This window comes from Mus caroli, unplaced genomic scaffold, assembly GCF_978045245.1.
Source record: "Mus caroli unplaced genomic scaffold, Mus_caroli_1 scaffold_9, whole genome shotgun sequence".
In the NCBI taxonomy this organism is placed as follows: domain Eukaryota; kingdom Metazoa; phylum Chordata; class Mammalia; order Rodentia; family Muridae; genus Mus; species Mus caroli.
In genome coordinates this window covers 38,673,358-38,693,125 of record NW_028227264.1, presented here as the reverse complement: position 1 = coordinate 38,693,125, position 19,768 = coordinate 38,673,358, and the positions used below count along the sequence as shown (strand labels likewise).

General features: G+C 41.4%; 1 protein-coding gene across 2 annotated transcripts in view; it reads right to left on the bottom strand.

Moving 5' to 3' along the window:
- Cdk19 (cyclin dependent kinase 19) overlaps positions 1-19,768 on the bottom strand; it is a 138,181-nt gene that overhangs the window by 77,012 nt on the left and 41,401 nt on the right. For both annotated transcript variants that reach the window (XM_021173711.3, XM_029482436.2), the window contains exon 2: positions 12,965-13,040. In XM_021173711.3, the coding sequence (XP_021029370.1) occupies positions 12,965-13,040 (76 nt within the window). The remainder of the gene's footprint in view (positions 1-12,964; positions 13,041-19,768) is intronic.

The following is a 19,768-nucleotide window of genomic DNA, read 5'->3' as shown; positions in this document are numbered from 1 at the left end:
GATGCTCACTGCTTGACTTGTAAAGGGACTCTGAGGTCCATGTTCAACAACCACATAAAAAGCCAGGGACAGCAATACATCCCTTTAATACAGTACTAGGAGGCTGAGACAAGAGGCTGGCTCCCTGTCTAGTCAAAGCCGTGCACAAAAGACCTGATCTCAAGAACCAAGATGGAAAGCAAAGGCAGGAGATATTCAGTGGCATGCTATGGGCTCCAACATGCATGCACACACAGGTTTTTAAATCAATTATTAAACTTTCTTAAGATTTATTTTCTTATTTTATGTGTATGAGTGTTTTGGCTGCATATATGTAAGTAAACTAACTGAGGTCAGAAAAGGACATCAGCAGATCTCCTGGACTTGAGTTACACAGATTTATGAGCTACTGTGTGGGTGCTGGGAACTGAATCCAGGTTCTCTGTACAAGCTGCCAGACTCTTAACCACCGACACATCTTAAGTCAAATTTTACCCACAAAGGGGTTTGTATGTATTGTGTATGTTTCTTTGCTTCCTGCATACATACAGGCCAAGGGTTTGAAGAAATACTAGACACATATTCTATCACCCAGCTTTGGTGCCTGCCCTCTTTTCACTTTTTTGAGATTGGATCTCACTAAATAGCCCAGGCTGGCCCTGAACTACTCTGTAACCCAGGGAGACTCTCAATTTCCTGTCTTCCAGCCTTGGTCTCCCAAATATCTGAAGTTACAGACCTGTGCCCCACATTTTGTGTCTTCTTTTTGTTTTATGTATTGTTTTTGCATCACATTGTCTTAGTTTCTGATGCTCTGATAATGCCCATGAACGAAAGCAACTTGGGGGCAAAAGGATTTATTTCCCCTTACAGTTCTCAAGTCACAATCTACCACTGAGGGAGGACGGGGCAGGAACTCCAAGAAGGAACTGAAGCAGATGCCATAAAAAAAGCTTACTGGATTGCTGGGACTGCTTTCTTATACTACCCACCAATCCAGGGGTGCCATCCAACCCAGGAGATGGGCCCTCCCACACCAATCATTATCAAAGAAAATGCACTACACACTCACCTATAGGCAAATCTTATGGAGATAATTTATCAGTCGAGGTTCCCTTTTCCCAAATGATTCTAGCTTGTGCCAACTGACATAAAACTAACCAACACACATGCATTCTTTTTATACCATGTTCAAAACATTCTCAGTTGAGCTCAATGACTATACCAACTTTTTCACTATAACTAGTAACTGACCAGTCAGGTCCTTGACACAATCCTTCCACTTCTCCAGTGTCTCAGCTCCAAGTCTCAGGTGTCTAGTAATGGACACAGTCCACTGGAGAATAAGTCTCACAGCCTTACAATGTTACTAATAATGTTTAAATAAAGGGCAACAATCATTCAACAATTAACTCACTTCGTCCCAAGCTATGTTCTATATAGATTCCAAATTTCAAGAGTGACTATATCAGACAATCTCTTTACTAAGTCTATGAAAACAAGGAAAAACTATACCAAAAAAAAAAAAAAAACTACTATAGGACCTGGTGATGGTTTGTATATCCTTGGACCAGGGAGTGGTACCATCTGAAGGTATGGCCTTGTTGAAATAGGTGTGACCTAGTTGGAATGGGTGTGTCACTGTGGGTGTGGGTATAAGATCCTCACCCTACTTGCCTGGAAATCAGTCTTTCACTAATAACCTTTGGATGAAGACATAGAACTCTCAGATCCTCCTGAGCCATGCCTGCCTGGATACTGCCATGCTCCCACCTTGATGATAATGGACTGAACCTCTGAACCTGTAAGCCAGCCCCAATTAAATGTTTTTTTATAAGACTTGCCTTGGTCATGGTATCTGTTCACAGCAGTAAAACCCTAAGACAGAAGTTGGTACCAGAAGTGGGGTATTGCTGGGGTATTGATAGGCCTGACCATGCTTTTATTTAAAAGAATATGGATTTTTGGACTTTGGATTTGGAACTCAGTGGAATGCTTTAAATGGGGCTTAATAGGTCATCCTAGTAGGAATATGGAAGACTTTGTTGCTGGGAGTAATTTGAACTGTGTTGACCTGGCCCAAGAGATTTCAAAGGAAAAGAATTTCAAAATGTGGCATAAAGACTGTTTTTGTGGTATTTTGGTGAAGAATGTGGCTACTTTTTGCCCTTGTCTGAAAAGTCTGCCTGAGACTAAGGTGAAGAGACTCAGATTAATTGCATTGACAAAGGAAGTTTCAAAAAAAAAAAAAAAAACAAACCCAACAGAGACTTTGTTCTCTGGTTAAGTCTTATAAAGAGAAGCTTGAACAAGCATAGCAAACTTAGAAAGGAAAAATATAAAATATGTGGTTTGAGTATTAAAGGGGTACCAGGAAGTGAAATGGAACAAAGTCTGTGTTTTAGGAGATAACAGATTAAGAGAGTGGGACCTTGGGGCAAGATTCTACCCAGCTAAATTTAGATCCAGGCATGGTGGTACACACCTTTAATCCCAAAAGACAGGCATGCTGATCTCTGCATTCAAGGTCAATATCCAGAGCAAGAACCAGGATAGCCAAGCTTAGGCACTGAAGGATTTTGAAAACATAAAGCCAGTGATAATGTAATAGTACAAGGGGATCATGTTCTAGTTCCTGTAAACAGCAGACCTCAGCAGCTTCAGCCATGTGGCTCTGGCTCTAGAGTTAAGAATGGAAGGAACTACTGGAACAATTGATGCTGGTTAGCTGGAGCTAAGACATTAGCAATGATTAAGAAGAGACCAGCATCACTGAGTTGAAATCTGGGAGTTGTTTTCTGGGAACACAAAGAAGCTGTGTTCCAGAGATACCTACCCAAGGTTGTACCTCATGCTGCGGTTGGACTTGGTAAAGTGTAAGAGTCACTCAGGTGGTACTGCTTGTGAAGGAATGAAGGGATCATGGAGAGAAGCTGAGGCTTAGCACTGTGAGAGGTCAGGGAAGGCCATTGGAGAAGGTGAAGCCTCAGCTGTAGTTGATGGCCCAGGACTGAAGGGGTCATGCAAAGGATTTGAGGCTTGGCACCCTGAAGAGATCCTATGAAAGGCTATTGGTGAGGCCTAGTTGGAGTGGAACACCCCAATGTATTGGAGATGTCAGTACCATGGGATGATCACCAAGAACAGCAGCCGTAGTGGAGTGGATCAACCTGAGCTTAGAGTGCTACAGAGGGTAGAGCTGGAAAAGTGATGCCAGCCCTTAGGAGGAGTCCAAAAGATCAAGTGGAATCCCAGACACTGAAACAAGAAGCTGTAACATTGAAATTGCCTTGGAGACTCAAAGATGTTAAAGATGCCAGAGCCATGGGATACATGCTGAGGAAAGCTGCTAACAGGGAGTGGAGCTAGCCCAGGAGAAAGTAGTTTGTTGCAGTCAACAAAAATGAAAAAGGAATGGAGATCTGAAGACTGCTTTGACATCAGCCATGGAGATGCAGAGTTTGGAGTTTGCCCAGCTGGTTTCCTGCCTTGCTTTGGGGATTACAGTTAATTAAGTTGAATGAATCTCAGAAGAGACCTTTAACTTTGGACTTTTAACATTGTTGCAACTGCTATAGACTATGAGGACTTTGAAAGTTGGAGTAAATGCATTTTACATTATGCTATGTTTAAGTATGGCCCCCATAGACTCATGTTTTTGAACAAGTCTATGGGGACCAGGGAGTGGAATGTGATGGTTTGAATATCCTTGGACCAGGGAGTGGCACCATCTGAAGGTGTGGCCTTGTTGGAATAGGTGTGACCTAGTTGGAATGGGTGTGTCACTGTGGGTGTGGGTATAAGATCCTCACCCTACTTGCCTGGAAGTCAGTCTTCCACTAGCAGCCTTTGGATGAAGACATAGAACTCTCAGCTCCTCCTGCGCCATGCCTGCCTGGATACTGCCATGCTCCCACCTTGATGATAATGGACTGAACCTCTGAACCTGTAAGCCAGCCCCAATTAAAAGTTGTTTTTTATAAGACTTGCCTTGGTCATGGTATCTGTTCACAGCAGTAAAACCCTAATGAAGACAGACCCCAATGCCCTTCCAACACCAAGAACTTCAACTCCATACAGCCTACTCAGGAGTATTCATCTTTCTTTCAGAGAAAAAGTGAGTAATAATCCTTCAAAATAACTAAGCATAACAACTGAGCAATCATTTATATAACAGATGGCCTACCTATGTCCTCTGTGGAAACACTAAACATAAGAGAACAGATGAGAGGGGCAGGATGCAAATAAAGTGCACAAAACAAGTCCTGCCAGTCTTTGTGGGATCATAAACCGCTATGGATATGGACAGATCTCTTGGGAAAATATATTTTAAAAATAAATTTAAAGAAAAAAAGTGAGAACAAGTGCATATGCAATGAGAGAAAAAAGCCAAAATTCAGAAATCAAATATAGGCTAAAACTATTAGCAGCATACAGATAAGCTTTCACAGACATTTAAATTCAGTAAGAACCTGGGGGTAAAATGAGGTTTTTTTTTTCAGTCAGCTACAGAGTGGTGACAGTCACAAATTAATATTATGTATTATGTAAACTGTTTTATCATAACACTAACAGTGACTCAAAAATACACATATATACTTGTATATAATTAATATTTTAATATTTTAAAAGGCTCTAAATGCAGAACTGTATCACTGCTAGATAAACAAACTGTTTTACTTGGTGATACAATATAATTTACAATTTACTAGTGCTATAAACAGTTCCAGTATTTTATTCCATTGAAAACACTTAATATTATTACTGATGTCATATGTTTTTAAAAATCCCTATTGTCTTTAATCCCAGCACTCGGGAGGCAGAGGCAGGCGGATTTCTGAGTTCGAGGCCAGCCTGGTCTACAAAGTGAGTGCCAGGACAGCCAAGGCTACACAGAGAAGCCCTGTCTCGAAAAACCAAAAAAAAAAAAAATCCCTATTGTGAGTTTAATATTTTCCTGATTTTTTATGATAGATTTTCCTTATAAAATATTAATGCTTCTACTTTTACTTCTTTTAATTGAAAATAGATTTTTTTCATAAATATATTCTGATTATGGTTTCTCCCTCCCAACTCCTACCAGATCCTCCCCACAGAGAAAAAGTGTAAGAAATAGATATAGGTGCAGAGGTATACACATTGGTACAGAAAAATCTCCTAGAAAAGATAAAATCTGAAACCATAATATATAAACAAAATGACTGCAGAGTAAGGAAAATTTGCCCAAACAGATGCAGGCATGGGGGCAGGGAAGACAACTTATAAAATACCACTGAGTTCAGTTTATGTGCATGGCCTTAAGAGAATGCACACCCAGTGAAGATTGCATTGAAGAAACTGTTTTTCACTTGTGAGCGAGCAGTTTTCATCTGGAGATAACTTCTGGGTTGGGGAGGGGGGTGGGGTTCACTTCCTCTCCCAGCACTGGGATCCCATCAGACCCAGACCTGTGCAGGCCCCGTGCATGCTGCCAGTCTCTGTGAGTTCATGAGTGCTTCAGTCGTTCTGTGTTTAGAAGCCCTTGTTTCTTTGGTGGTCTCCATCCCCTCTGGCTCTTTCACTCTTTCTGCCTGCTCTGAAGGATCCCCTGAGCCATGAGCGGAGGGGATGATGAAGACATCCCATTTAATAGAGTGTTCCAAGGTCTCCCACTCTGCACACTGTTCAGCTATGGTCTCTGTTCCCATTTACTGAAGGAAGAAGCGTCTCTGACGATGGCTGGGCAAGGCCCTGATGCATGAGTGTAGCAGGATGTGGTCCTGCTCACCTTTGAGAACATGCACTGTGGTTGCTATGGGAGAAATAATAAAAACTCAGCAAGGGAAACCCAAGTATCAGCTGTTTGCCCGCACCATGTTTGCCCCTCAGTCAGATCAGGACTGCACTGGGAATGTTTGGTAGCCCTGGCCTTCCTTTTACTGGAATCACAGATTTGGGATAGAGAGAGGCACTTTCATGTATACCAACATATTAGTTCCATCCCAGGAAAGCACCTCTTACTGCAAGTTCAAGTGTAATAAAACCAATGGACCTTTCACATCAGAGGACTTTACTTTGAAAAATCTGTACTATCCTTTTCTTAAATCATTTGCACAGTTATGTTCTATGCAAAACAGTCATTGGAAATATAGCAATTTAAAAATGGTAGTAGAGACTTAAGATACCAACAAGAGTTCATCTGGTGGTGTGGAAAAGGAAGGAAATTTTCACTATATATTTTTAAATGTTTATCTTAGCCATTACAAACTTAACCTGTCCAAACGCTGCAAACCTATTTTTAGCATGCTACTTTTTGTTCACACTGAGACTGCAGCACATGAGGATGTGCATATGTCAAAAGAAACTGATACAGCAACACTTTCAAAATCATCTCAAGTCAACTGTGCTTATTATTTTAGACAACAAAATTCAAAGAAGTCATCACAGTAAATAATGCTGGAAAAGGGTCTAACATTCCAAATGAATCTGACCAGCCCTCTCTGTGCCCCCTTCTCAATGTACTGAGAACAAAAGACACTTTAAGACTCCTAGGAATATAATAAAATAGGCAGTGCTCAACATAACAAAGACATAAAACACAAAAATTGACAAAGACAAACAAGAATGCCATAAAAGTATTAAAATATATTTAATTTGATAACATGATAAGATCATTACATATAAAAACCTCAACTTTTAAGAATCCTGGGACTGGGTGTATAGTTCAGTGGTTGGCCACATGCCTATCTTGCATTGCAGGGAGCCCAAGTTCAATGTCCAACACAAACAAAACAGATACAGTATGGGGTGGGAATGGGGATAATTTTTTAAAGTTCAACAAGAAAACACTCAAATGAACCCATGTTGGAAACATCTCAAGACTGAAACCACAAGGAAATATAGGCTTATGTCTCTGGTTTGTTTTTTAATATAAAAGACATATAAAATGGCTTGGCAAACTTACCAGAAAGTAGATCACCCACCCCCTCAAAAAATTATCACTATAATCTACAAGGTGTAGAATTTCTAATCAATTAAAACATTCTTCTAAGAAAAACAACAGAGTCAAACTTCTAGATGACCAGACCTGATCAGTATGCCAAGAGACTTATAAAACTGAAATTTATGCTGCATGCTTTCCAAGTGCAGTCTAATTCCTGTTGGTATCTGCTAAAACTCTGTCTCATCCTGACTGAATTGCTCTCACTGCAATTTATGTGAGCACCTTTTATCACCAGAACACAAACAGAAACAGTGAGTGACTGTGTCTTTATGACAACGCACTGGTGCTGGAGAAAACTCCTTTCTCATAATCATACTAAGTTTTCTGCTAACATGCGTATTTTTGTGTCAACACTCCAACTGTGGGCTTTCTTTGTTTAGACCACCTTGTCCACTGGTCTAAACACTTAACACAGCCGCTGACTGGAGCCATGTCCCCTACTCTACCCTGAGCTTTCTAATCCTCTCCTCTTCTTATAATCAAGGAACTAGCTCCATAGTCACACTGCTTAGGTAGGACAGCTTCGATTTCTTCTTGGTTGCCACATACCCCTGGCACTTTGTCTAATTGTTCCCAGTCTCTATTCTAGTTTTTATAAACCCCAAGCACCCGAAAGACCTGAAGAGCCTGCCTGCCACTATCAGTAAACATGAAAACACGAGATGTGGCCTAAAGTTGTAAGACTTTAATTCAATGCCAACATTTCGGAGACTAAAGCAGAAGGATGGAAAATTTGAGCCTCTCTCAGCTATATAGTGAGACCTTGTCTCAAAAACACAAGTCCAAGGCTTTAACCCCCAACCCACTTCCTCCTGGAGCTGAAGCTGAGCGGCAGCACACGCTGAACATGTGCGAGGGAGGAACGGGGTTCATCAAGCCGAAATCAACAAGCAAGGCCTTATAGCTAAGTGGGTGATACATTGAAAACCAAAGAGACCAGTAACAGGCTGTCTGTGGCCACTGCAGCTCTAGACAGCCTAACAGTCACCTGTGTGACTAATAGGTTTTGGTGGGATACGCTGGTGACCCAAGTATCTTTTATTTCAATGTTTTCTGAGGAAACTTTGTATTTAAGTATTTCACATTTCAAATCTCAGACTTGTATATGCATAAAAATGTTGCTGAGCAATCTGTCACAAAGAGTAGCTCTGAACTTCTGAAAGCAGCACTTATATTCCAGGCATGGTGGCGCACACGTGGAATCCTAGCACTTGAGAGGCAGAAGCAGGCAGACTACATCAAGTAACGGTCCAACTGAGGGGCAAATTCCATGCAAGCTACATAGCTAGAACCTACCTATTTCAAAACAAACAGCATAAATAAAATAAGAAGTATTTACCAGACCTCTGTTAAACACAGAATTTATCTTTCATAAGACTTAGCAATTCGGGGCTGGAGAGATGGCTCAGCGGTTACTGACTGCTATTCTGAAGGTCCTGAGTTCAAATCCCAGCAACCATATGGTGACTCACAACCATCAGTAATAAGATCTGACACCCTCTTATGGAGTGTCTGAAGGCAGCTACATTGTACTTACATATAATAAATAAATCTTTAAAAAAAAAAAAAGACTTAGCAATTCAACTTCAGAGAAACGAGAGCATACAGCTGTAAGCCCCAGCCTCTTCCTTTTCCTATCACAATGGGCTATACCTTGAATTGTGACCTAAAAATTAGCCCTTTATTATATAACACTAAAGCTCAGCAAAACAAGAAATGAAAGAAAGCAAGGCCGAGCACAGTAGTGCAGAGCTTTGACCTCAGCACTGCAGAAGCAGAGGCACACGGGCTTCTAAGAGTTCAAGGCCAGCCTTGGTCTATTTGAATTCCAGGCCAGCCAAATATATACAGAAAGATCCTGTCTAAAAACAAACAAACAAACAAACAAACAAAACAAAACAAGGGCTGGAGAGATGGTTCAGCAGTAAAGAACATGGACTTTCTTCCAGAGGTCCTGAGTTCAATTCCCAGCACCCACATGGTGGCTCACAAACATCTGTAATGGGATCTGATGCCCTCTTCTGGTGTGTTTGAGGACAGCTACAGTGTACTCATATACATAAAATAAATAAATAATTCTTTAAAAAAAACACAAACAAACAAAAAGCCCTCATCTCTCTCGCTACCTAACAATAGGTAATATAAGGCCCGACACTACTATCAGCTTGTTCAAGACATGCAGGAAGCATAATAGAGTCTATACAACCAAAACCTATTTGAATCCAAAATCCAAGTTCTTTCCTACTTTAAAATGAAAACAAAAGAATATGTGTTTTGTTTGCTCCCACCATTTTCAAGTCATATTTCAAAAGTCAAGAAGAGGCAACTACCTCCAAGCCCGACAATCTCAGTTCAATTCCTGAGACCCACATAGTGGAAAGAAAAAATTCACGCCTAAATTGGTCTGACCTTTAACCTCCCCACACATGCTGTGCCTGTAAGTGTGTACACACAAACAAACAAACAAGCATGAGATGATCGGTGGAAACAGCCAAGTCATCTGAAGCCCATGGGCTTCAGTCCAGCTAAGTCTGCAGCGTACAGTCCAGCAAGGAGAACTAAGACAGACTGCCTCAACAAAGTGAGAGAGAAGAGCCAGCTGCTAAGAGTTCTCTGATCACATGTGTGCATGTGTGTGTCTGCATGGACATACTCTCCAAGTGAACACAAATACATACAGAAATGTCCATCTTAGTGTGAATCTAGGATTACTATTTTACATGAAAGTTTACGGTTTAGGGAGCTGGGGAGATGGATCCGTCTATAAAGTGCTTGTCGTGCACGTGGGAGGATGGACGTGTAAACCTCCGCAAGTACACAAGTCAAGCATGTGCAGCCTGCACCCGACCTCCATGAGCTAGAGCTGTAGAGCTGGGAGGAACCCTGGACTTGCTGGCGAGGCAGTCTAGCCAGACTGGTAAGCTCCAGATTAAATAAGAAAGTATGCCTCAAAAATAAGATGGAGGAACGTGAAAATGGGGAGGGGATAGACAGAGGAGGAGCTGAGGCCACATGCTCGAAAGACACTATAAATTCCCGAAGAGTAATTAAACCATGACTCTGTTTAAAAGGCGAGGTGTTTGCTGGCCCCACTGGCTTCCACATGCTCAAGCACAAACATACATCAGACCATAAGACCTTTTATACTTTAGGATCTTCTAAGAAGACATTTTGTTACTTGTTTGAGATAAGATCTTACTATGCATGTAACTGTAGCTGGCCTGGAACTCTCAATGTAGAGCAAACTGGCCTCAAACTCATACAGATCCCAGGTGGTTGTGGGGCACACCCATGCTACCAGCACTTGGAAGGCAGAGAGGGGATCTGTGAGTTCAAGGTCAACCTGGTTTACAGAGTGAGTTCAGGACAGCCAGGGCTACACAGAGAAACCCTGTCTCGAAAAAAAAAAAAAAAAAGAAAAAAAAGAAAAAAAGAAAAAAGAAAAAAAAAGGAAAGAAAAAAGAAAAAGAAACATCAAATGATACAATAAAGAAATCCTTACAAGGCTAGATACTTCTTTACTTTTTTTTATAGTAAATGCAAGCTTTATTTATAAAGACTCCTAAAATTATTGTCTAATGCCATAAACTTTTCCACTTTTAATATATAAACTTAATGCACTAATTTTAAGGTTTGTAGAAACAAATTTTAAAAACTTAACACAGCTGTATTCATGGATATTTCAAAGTTTTTCTCAGAGTTAAATTACCAGCTAATATGCATTCTATCAATTCTATTTCATAACTTTAAAAAAAGAAAAAGTTTATTCATCTATACCAAAAGCTGTAAGGATTCCACTGAACTTTATAGCAACCAACAGGCTGCCCAGCACGGGACCTACAGAGAAAACAGAAGCGGCAAGCTCTTCACTTCCTTCCTACCTACCTACTGCACTGGGGGACAAACACTGAAAGTGACAGTCCCTAACTGCTGATCTGCCTTTCACCTCAGGGACACTAGAGCTGGACTGTGGATGCATACATGCACTTGGAAACAGCAAAACAGAAGTCACAGAGGAAGTAGGACTTTTCAGCAGTGCAGGCCAGAACTGAGACACTCAGCAGCCAGGCAACAAGTCGGGAAAAGGGCTGAAGATATAGATCAGTGGTTGATACCTCATATGGATGAGGTGCTGAGTTCAATTCTCAGCACTAGGGGAGGGAGGGCTTCTCTTCCCCCTGGCAGTAACAAAAATGAGGTTTCTATTTCCATGATTGTGTGTGTGTGTGTGTGTGTGTTACCTGTGTATGCACATATACGTGTGAGCAAGTGCATATACACTGTGTGCACAAACTGTGGCGGCCAGAGGTTGACATCAGTGTCTTCCTTGACTTCACTCCTCTTTATTTACTGAGGTAAGGTCTCCCACTTGAACCCAGGGCACACTGACTCAGTGAGTCTAGCTAGCCATCTTGCTAGAAATACAAGCAGGCCCATCCTGAATTTACTGGGTATCAGAGATGAAGGTGCAGTCTTCGGACTTGTGCAACACTCTACCCACTGAGTCCCTGTTCCAGTCCTAAACTGAATGTTTATGTGTCTCAATCCCAACTCAAATTTTTAAGTCACTAACTACTTCATGGGCCCTTTATGAGGTGGGAGATTTTTTTTTTTTTTTTTTTTTGGTTTTTCAAGACAGGGTTTCTCTGTGTAGCCCTGGCTGTCCTGGAACTCACTCTGTAGACCAGGCTGGCCTCGAACTCAGAAATCCACCTGCCTCTGCCTCCCGAGTGCTGGGATTAAAGGCGTGCGCCACCACACCCAGTGGGAGATAATTTTTAAGTCACGAGGACAAAGCCTTTGTAAAAGTGACTGGTTCCCTTCTAAAAGACCCCAGAGGGGCTGGCGAGATGACTCAGGGGTTAAGAGCACTGATTGTTCTTCAGAAGGTCCTGAGTTCAATTCCCAGCAACCACATGGTGGCTCACAACCATCCATAATGAGATCTGACTCCCTCTTCTGGAGTGTCTGAAGAGAGCTACAGTGTACTCATATATAATAAAGAAATAAATCTTAAAAAAAAAAAAAAAGCCCCCAGAGAGATTCCTTGCACCCTCTCAATCATGGAGGACACAAGAAAAGGATGGTCAACCATCCACAAACCAGGGCACTCGGCCCATGCCAGATACAGACTTTGTTGACAGTGCCCCGATACTGGAGGCTCTAGTGGTTTGACCTGACGGAAAGACTAAGGCAGCTCTCTAACCTGTACTCTAACTGAAACCTGCTGCTCTGACTAATTGCCCTCTTAGCCACTCTTTGCCATGCAAACATCTCAATTTTTTAAGAGTGTTGAAGAGTTAAATTTCATAATTTGTTATAGACCCCATATAATAATAATAGTATTATTAATAAACAGTTCAACTAGCTTCACAGTTGAAGTCTGCTTTATGACTCTGGATTGAAGCACACTGCACAAAACGGTTATGGGCTCTATTTCTATGTGTGTGGGAGGGAGAGTTTTTGCAAAGAAAGGAATTTCTAATTGTTGATATAGCAGATTTTTTTTTAAATCATTCTTTTTCTATAGTGTTTGGGTTTTTTTGTTTGTTTGTTTGTTTGTTTTACTTTTTATTGGTTCTTTGTGAAATTCACATCATGCAACCCAATCCCACTCATCCTCCTGTCCCTTTTTTATCTGCCCTCCACCTTACAACCTCTCCCCCAAAAGAAAATAAATAAATAAATAAATAAAGCCAAAAAATAAAACAAGAATCAAAGGTGAAGAGAAGGGAGGAATGGGGGAAGATCCATGAGAGAGGGTTCTAGGAGAGTGAGGGGGGCTAATATTGGGGGCTGATATTGGGATATAAAATGAATAAATAAATTTAATAAAAAGTTTAAAAAATAAAAGGCTCAAAAATGACTGGTAATTTTAGGTTTCCAGATTTCCCTATTTTATATAAACTATTCTTAAGTCTGTGAAATTATCATCCATCACATATATTAATGCACATTTTATACTAAATATCCAATATTGATAATAAAATAAACTATACTTACTGCAATCTCTCTACAAGCCGACATAGATATTCCTGTGCCTTCGATTTGCTTAAGTGCATATTCCTTTTCATCTTTTCTGCATGTAAACAGAAAAAAAATAAAAACAGCTTTTATTTTTCCATATTACTTTTAGATAACTACAAAAACAATGGAAACACATTTACTCTCTCATAAATATGTAAACACTGCCATTATGCCATGCATTGCTTATTATTTTTGACAATATTTCTAGTATAGAAATATAAAATATCAAAAGAGAAATTCCTGTTATAATAAAAACACTAGACAGAGCTAAAGCATGCATTCACAGTGAAGAGAACAGGACACTGAAGTCAGCACTAGAGCAAAAAGTAAACAAGCATAAATATAAATTCAAACATACTTAGAGCACTCCCACTCCTGAAATCTATACAAGCACTCTGTTAAAACCACCACTACAGAAGTAACTGACTGATATAAACTACCAGCTGATATGATTAATTAGCTCCCAGTTGCAAGGCATCAAGCAGAAGCCTTTAAGACTTCAAACCTCAGCACCAACAACATTGCTTTCTCAAAACACTGGTGGAGAAATCTACTAGTTAAGAGACAGTTTTGAAAACAAGCAAAGACAGGATTGGGAATATAAGGAAGCCTGATAGTTACCAAGGATTTTAACCAATATAATACAGTGTTTCAGTAATGGGAGGAGGGGTAGACTAGTGGCTACCTTAACAGATAATATCCTCAGAGTACAGACCAGAACCAGCCACAAGAAGGCCCCAGCTGACTGTGATTTGAATAGCTGGCAAACACAAAGCATGCTGTGGATTGTTCCAATAACAGGGACATAATCTATACCCTCCAGTTTTTATCTTTTGGCTGTATTAGACACTGGTTCTCAATCTGCGGTCCCTCTCCTTTCTTTCTTTCCCTCCTTTTCCCTCTCCCCCTCCGCCTATCTCCCAGGTCTTCCTCTGTCTCCCTAGCTAACTTGGAACTTGCTGTGTAGACTAGGCTTGCCTGGAATTCACAAAGCTCTCCTCTGCCTCTTTCCCCGGTGCTGAGAGTAAGTGTGCAACACCATGTTCTCTTATTTTAAGTGGATCTCTTGTATTATATACCCATAGTTCCATGTTTCTGCCTTATTCACTCTAACTCTTTTATCAAGAAAAAGTGTGCTGGAAAAAAAAAAACAAAAAACTCCCCAAAAACGCCTTGCAGGAAGTCTGTAGACTTTGATGTCTGGCCAGGTAGTATGTTAATGGTAAGTCCAGTTTCCTCATCTGTTACAGCTTAGCTTTGCTGGCTGATTGGTAAAAGGTGTCGAGAATCAGACTAAGGACTATTAGCTTGGGGACACACACTACAGACAATATCATTAGCCAAAGAGTAGAGTTGTTCCTTTTTAAAAATCTGCTGTGCATTGCCTGGCTGAATATTTTTGGTTTTGTTGATATGGAACTGTATAGATGAAAGAATTCTGATGTGGAAATAACTGGGAAGGAACATTTGACTTACTATTCTAAAATTATGGAGTACAAAGCAGGGTTGGGCACCAGAAAAAGATTAAGGAACATGTAGCTTTATTTACTAAAGAAATATGAACTTGAGAATGTTTGCCACAAGACACCTCACCTGCAGGTGAGCCAGACCCAAGGGCATGGGAACAGAAGAGCTGGCTCTCCTGTCCCTTGCTGGCTGCAGCACTGGATGAGCTAGCTGGGGCAGTGCTAGAGAGCCGGCCCTACTGGTGGGGGTGCAGGGGCGCTCTCAGCTGACCAAGGTCCAGGGCTCTGCACACCCCAACATCTACCCCACCTGTGAACTGCTGGAGCATATGAGAGAGCCCATCCTGCATGACACAGAGCAACAACAGGACACCTGCCCCTGAGAGCCGAGGTTAAAGGCATGTGCCACCACCTCCCAGCGCCAGGGCCACCTATCATCATCTTAACCACCTATTTAGGGGAAATAAGTGAGTTACAGATGCTTAACTCCCGCCATCAGTCTAAAAGTTCTATTTCTTTGCCATTATGTGCCAATCAAGGTAATTAAGCATCTCTTTTTAAGACAGGGTTTCTCTGTGTAGCCCTGGCTGTCCTGGAACTCACTTTGTAGACCAGGTTGGCCTCAAACTCAGAAATCCGCGTGTCTCTGCCTCCCAAGTGCTGGGATTAAAGGTGTGCACCACCACAGCCCAGCCTATAACTATAATTTAATAAGTTCACCACAGACTACTCTTTTGATATCTGCTATATTTTCTGTTTACCCAAATGTTCTGTAAAGGCTCTGGAATTTATTAGGCCCTGGGACCAATCTTTAGGAGCACTATTTTTTTTTAAAGTAATTAAGAGATGCTTAATTGCCGGGTGTGGTGGCGCACACCTTTAATACCTAAGGCAGAGGCAGGCTGATTTCTGAGTTCAAGGCCAGCCTGGTCTACAGAGTGAGTTCCAGGACAGCCAGGGCTACACAGAGAAACCCTGTCTCGAAAAAAAAAAAAAAAAAATTATAGTTCACTAGAAGCATGGGAAATTTGCTGTCTATCTATTTAGTTCTCACCCTGACACACTCTAGAGCAGTGATTCTCAACCTTCCTAATACTATAAAATTATTTCTGTTGATACTTCATAACTATAATTTTACTACTGTTGTAAATCATAATGTAAATGTCTAAAATGCAGGCTATCTGATATGTGACCCCTTCAAAAGGACTGTTCAAGTCCCCACCCTCACCCCAGGGTGGAGACCCAGGTTGAGAATCACTGCTCTAGCATGGCTTGAGAAAAGGAAACCACACTGAGGAACCGGCAAGCCTGTGGGCAAGTCAGTGATATTTTCTTGATCAGTAGGAGGGTCCAGCCCACTTATGCAGTACCACCACCTCCCCAGGTCTTGGACAGGTGCTTCAGGGTTGTGTAAGAAAGCAAGCTGAGCGAGACATGGAGAGCAAGCACTGGTCTGGTTCCTGCTTTTGTTCCTGTCTCCAGGTTCCTGTCAGTGATGGCCCTGTAAGATGAAGTAAAGCCTGCCCTTTCCTTTTTGTGGTCAGTGGTTTCTCTCAGCCATAGAAAGCAACTCGGACATTATGTGTTATCAAAAAATATACAGGCTATTCTATTACAAATAAATATATTGAAAGTAATCCAAAAAATTAAAAGCACATGTTAGAGATGCAGGAAGTTGTGTTATTTAATGGTACTAACAAAATGTGATATTCCGCCGGGCGTGGTGGCGCACGCCTTTAATCCCAGCACTCGGGAGGCAGAGGCAGGCGGATTTCTGAGTTCGAGGCCAGCCTGGTCTACAAAGTGAGTGCCAGGACAGCCAGGGCTACACAGAGAAACCCTGTCTCGAAAAACCAAAAAAAAAAAAAAATGTGATATTCCTGAAACACCTGCTGACTTTAAATAATCTTTAGTTCTTTCAAATGATTTAGGCATACTGGAGGAGGCGGGTTAGGACAGGGTCTCACTATGAAGCCCTGACTGGTCTGGAACTCAGTATGTAGATAGACCAGGCTGGCCTTGAGCTCTGCCTGCCTGTGCCTCCAGGGTGCTGGGATAAAAGGAGTGTGCCATTGTACCAGGCTCGGAGGCATATTTTGAGGAACAAAGACAAACAATAGGAAAAGCTTAGACTATCCTTTCCCCTTTCTTCCACTGTTTCCTGACCATTCAGTGACCACTAAAAAGCACAAGCAGCTGACAGCTAGCAGTGCAAGCCAGTGCCCCTCTTACCTGGTGTGTAGGGACTGCCGAATGCACGCACGGAACCAGTGTGCTTATGAGACTGGAAATGCAATGCACATGCCTCATGCCTAATAATCAAATTAACTAACAGCTATCTATTACTGAATATTTAAAGATATTAATTCTTAAAAGTATAAAAAGCTTTTTGACACATTATTCACACTGAACTACAGCTTATTTTTCACTGAAATCTTTCAAGTCCTAGTTCTCCTACATGAGGTGCTCCAGAAACTCATGGATTTGCAGTTTTATTTTTAATACTGTAAAGAATATTACACAATCTGGATAGGTTATTGTTGCTATGGAAACTATAAGATTTTTTGCAGTAAGTCAAAAAGTGCAAAATTAACACATCACATTAATAGCTTTTAAATTTCATATCCAGGCTGTCAAAGGAATTTGAAAGCTTGAGAACAGACTGAAGCACAGGCCTCTTACCCTGAATTATATGGAGAGAAACAAGGAGCAAACCTAGTAATTATTTTACTTAGAAAGCTTAAATTTAACTTTCATATGCTAAAGTAATAAAACCTTGAAAAACCTTCAATTTTAAGAACTGAAGTTTTTAAATTGAGAAGGAATGAAGTACATATATCATTAAAATTTTTTTTATGTTTGTCACGTGGTAAATGGTGAAAGGGCACACCTGAGATTCAGCATAAGAAATGGGGAGGTGTCAGGGGGCATTGGACTCTTTTGACAAATTCAAAACCTCAGCATAAAGACCATAGGCACCAGACCTGATACACACTTTTAATCTCTGCACTTTGGAGGCAGAGGCAGGTAGATCTCTTGAGTTTTGAGTCCAGCCTGTGCTACACAGTAGAACACCTAGGGCCTGACAATCTAAGTTCAAAATCCCCAAGACCCACATAATAGAAAGAGAATGCACAAGCTGTCTAACACACACATGCACATACACCCACCACACAAACAAATGTAAAGGAAATGTTGTAAGACTGCTAAGTGATGCATCCAGAAATAGTTCAATTCAGGCACACGAACGAGCCAGGGAAGCTTGCTGCTCTCTTCTATGCTGAGGGTCGCAATCCTAGGTGGTAGCAGTACTTACTACCCCAGAGCATAAGGGTGCCCTTTTGTGGGACTAGAAGGACAGCTCCAATAATAAAGTGCCTACCTTGTAAGGGAAAGGGAAAAACAGTCTGGCATGTCAGGCAGCACACTGTGTCACTCCTGCCGTGGGGAGGCCGTGGGGAGGCTGGGACAGGCAGCTTCTTAGGGCTCACTAGCCTACTTGGCTATTTGACTACTCCCAGTCCACTAAACTGACACTGTCTCAAAACAACAAAAAAGGTGGGTGATGCCTAAAGAACACCTAAGGCTGTCTTCTGGTCTACACACACATATGCCCACAACAGTAAAAGTAACCCCTTCTTAACGTGTGAATGTTGTCGATATGAGCACAGGTGCATGTACCTATGTGAGTGCAGGAAGAGACCCTGCCTCACAGAAATGGGCAGAGAATGACACCATGGAACTTCTGGTCTCCATATGTACATACAAACATACACACTCAAACACACGTGCATTTACACACATACACACACACATACACATTCATACAAACACATCCTTTAAAAATTTTGAGTCTTTTAATAAGAAAATTAAAATCCATTTTTATTTCTGATGAAAATAGAAAAACCCTATTTTATTCCAACAAACTACTGCGTTCATATTTTGACTTTCAAAACTATGTCAAACTCTGAAGATGAACAAATTAAGAAATTATATTGGCTATCACAAGCCTCCTATAAAAGAAATTCTGGGTGATTTAGTGGGAAACATAAACACTATGCGCCTTGCCCTCAAGATATGCCCAAGGAAGGCCAGGCAGAGTGCACACAACATGAGGGGAAGGAAGGCAACCCCATGAGCTATCCCTCTAAGGGAGGATCTCCCAGCAGGGGAGAGCTGAGGATGTCAGGGAATCCAGGCAGGCATGCAGTAAGAAATAGCACACATGAGTAAGCAGCTAGTATCAAGTGTGACTGCAGAGCTCCAAGCGCACAGTGACAGCAAAGAGGCTGGGGAATGAGCTAAGCAAGTAGGGACAGACCAGGTTTTTGGTTGGTTGATTGACTGATTTGGAGTTTGTTTGTTTGTTTGTTTTGTTGTTGTTGCTGCTGCTGCTGTTTTGTTTGTTCTTTTTTTTTTTTTTTTTAAAGACAGGGTTTCTCTGTGTAGCCCTGGCTGTCCTGGAATATTCTCTGTAGACCAGGCTAACTTCACACTCTGAACCCCTGCCTCTGAGTGTACTGCGTTTAAAGATATGGGCCACCACCTCCCAGGGACAGTCCATCTTTTTAAAGAACAGAGTAGATTCCCTCACAGATTCCTTCTCAGAAAGTAGATTGTGATGGCGAGGAGAAAAAACAAAACAAAACAAAACAAAACAAAACAAAACAAAACAAAACGGTAGCAGAACATGGGAAGAAATGATGGGCCAAGTATGGTGGATCACACCTTCAATTCCAGCACTCAGAGGCAAAGGCAGCTAGATCTCTGTGAGTTCAAGGTCAGCCTGGTCTTCATTGAGAGCTCTACACCAGACAGGGCTATAGGCAAAACCCTGTCTCTAAATAATAAAATGATTAAAATAAACATATTTCTGAATCAAAACTGGTATTTTAGTAACAGTTTGGTTGAGTATGTGAAGGAGAAGATGGCTGAGGATGGGTGAAACCTCTACCTTGTCTGAGAGGCAATACCATCCACCAAGAAGACAATGGCAAAGCCTAACTTGAGACCTAGAGATAAAATTTCATTCTAAGTGCAATGAAAATTACCTTTCACTTTTTTGTCAACTTAACACAAACTGAAGTCATGTGGGGAGAGGGAACTTCAGCTGAAAAAATGCCTCCATCAGATTATCCTGTAGGCAAGTCTGGGGGGACAGTTTCTTAATTAGTGATTGATGGGGGAGGGCCCAGCCCACTGTGGGTGGTATTGGGGTTGTACTAGAAAGCAAACTGAGCCAGCATGGAGAGCAAATCAGTGAGCATCATTCCTCCGTGGTCTTCAGTTCCTGCCTCGAGTCCCTGCCTTGTCT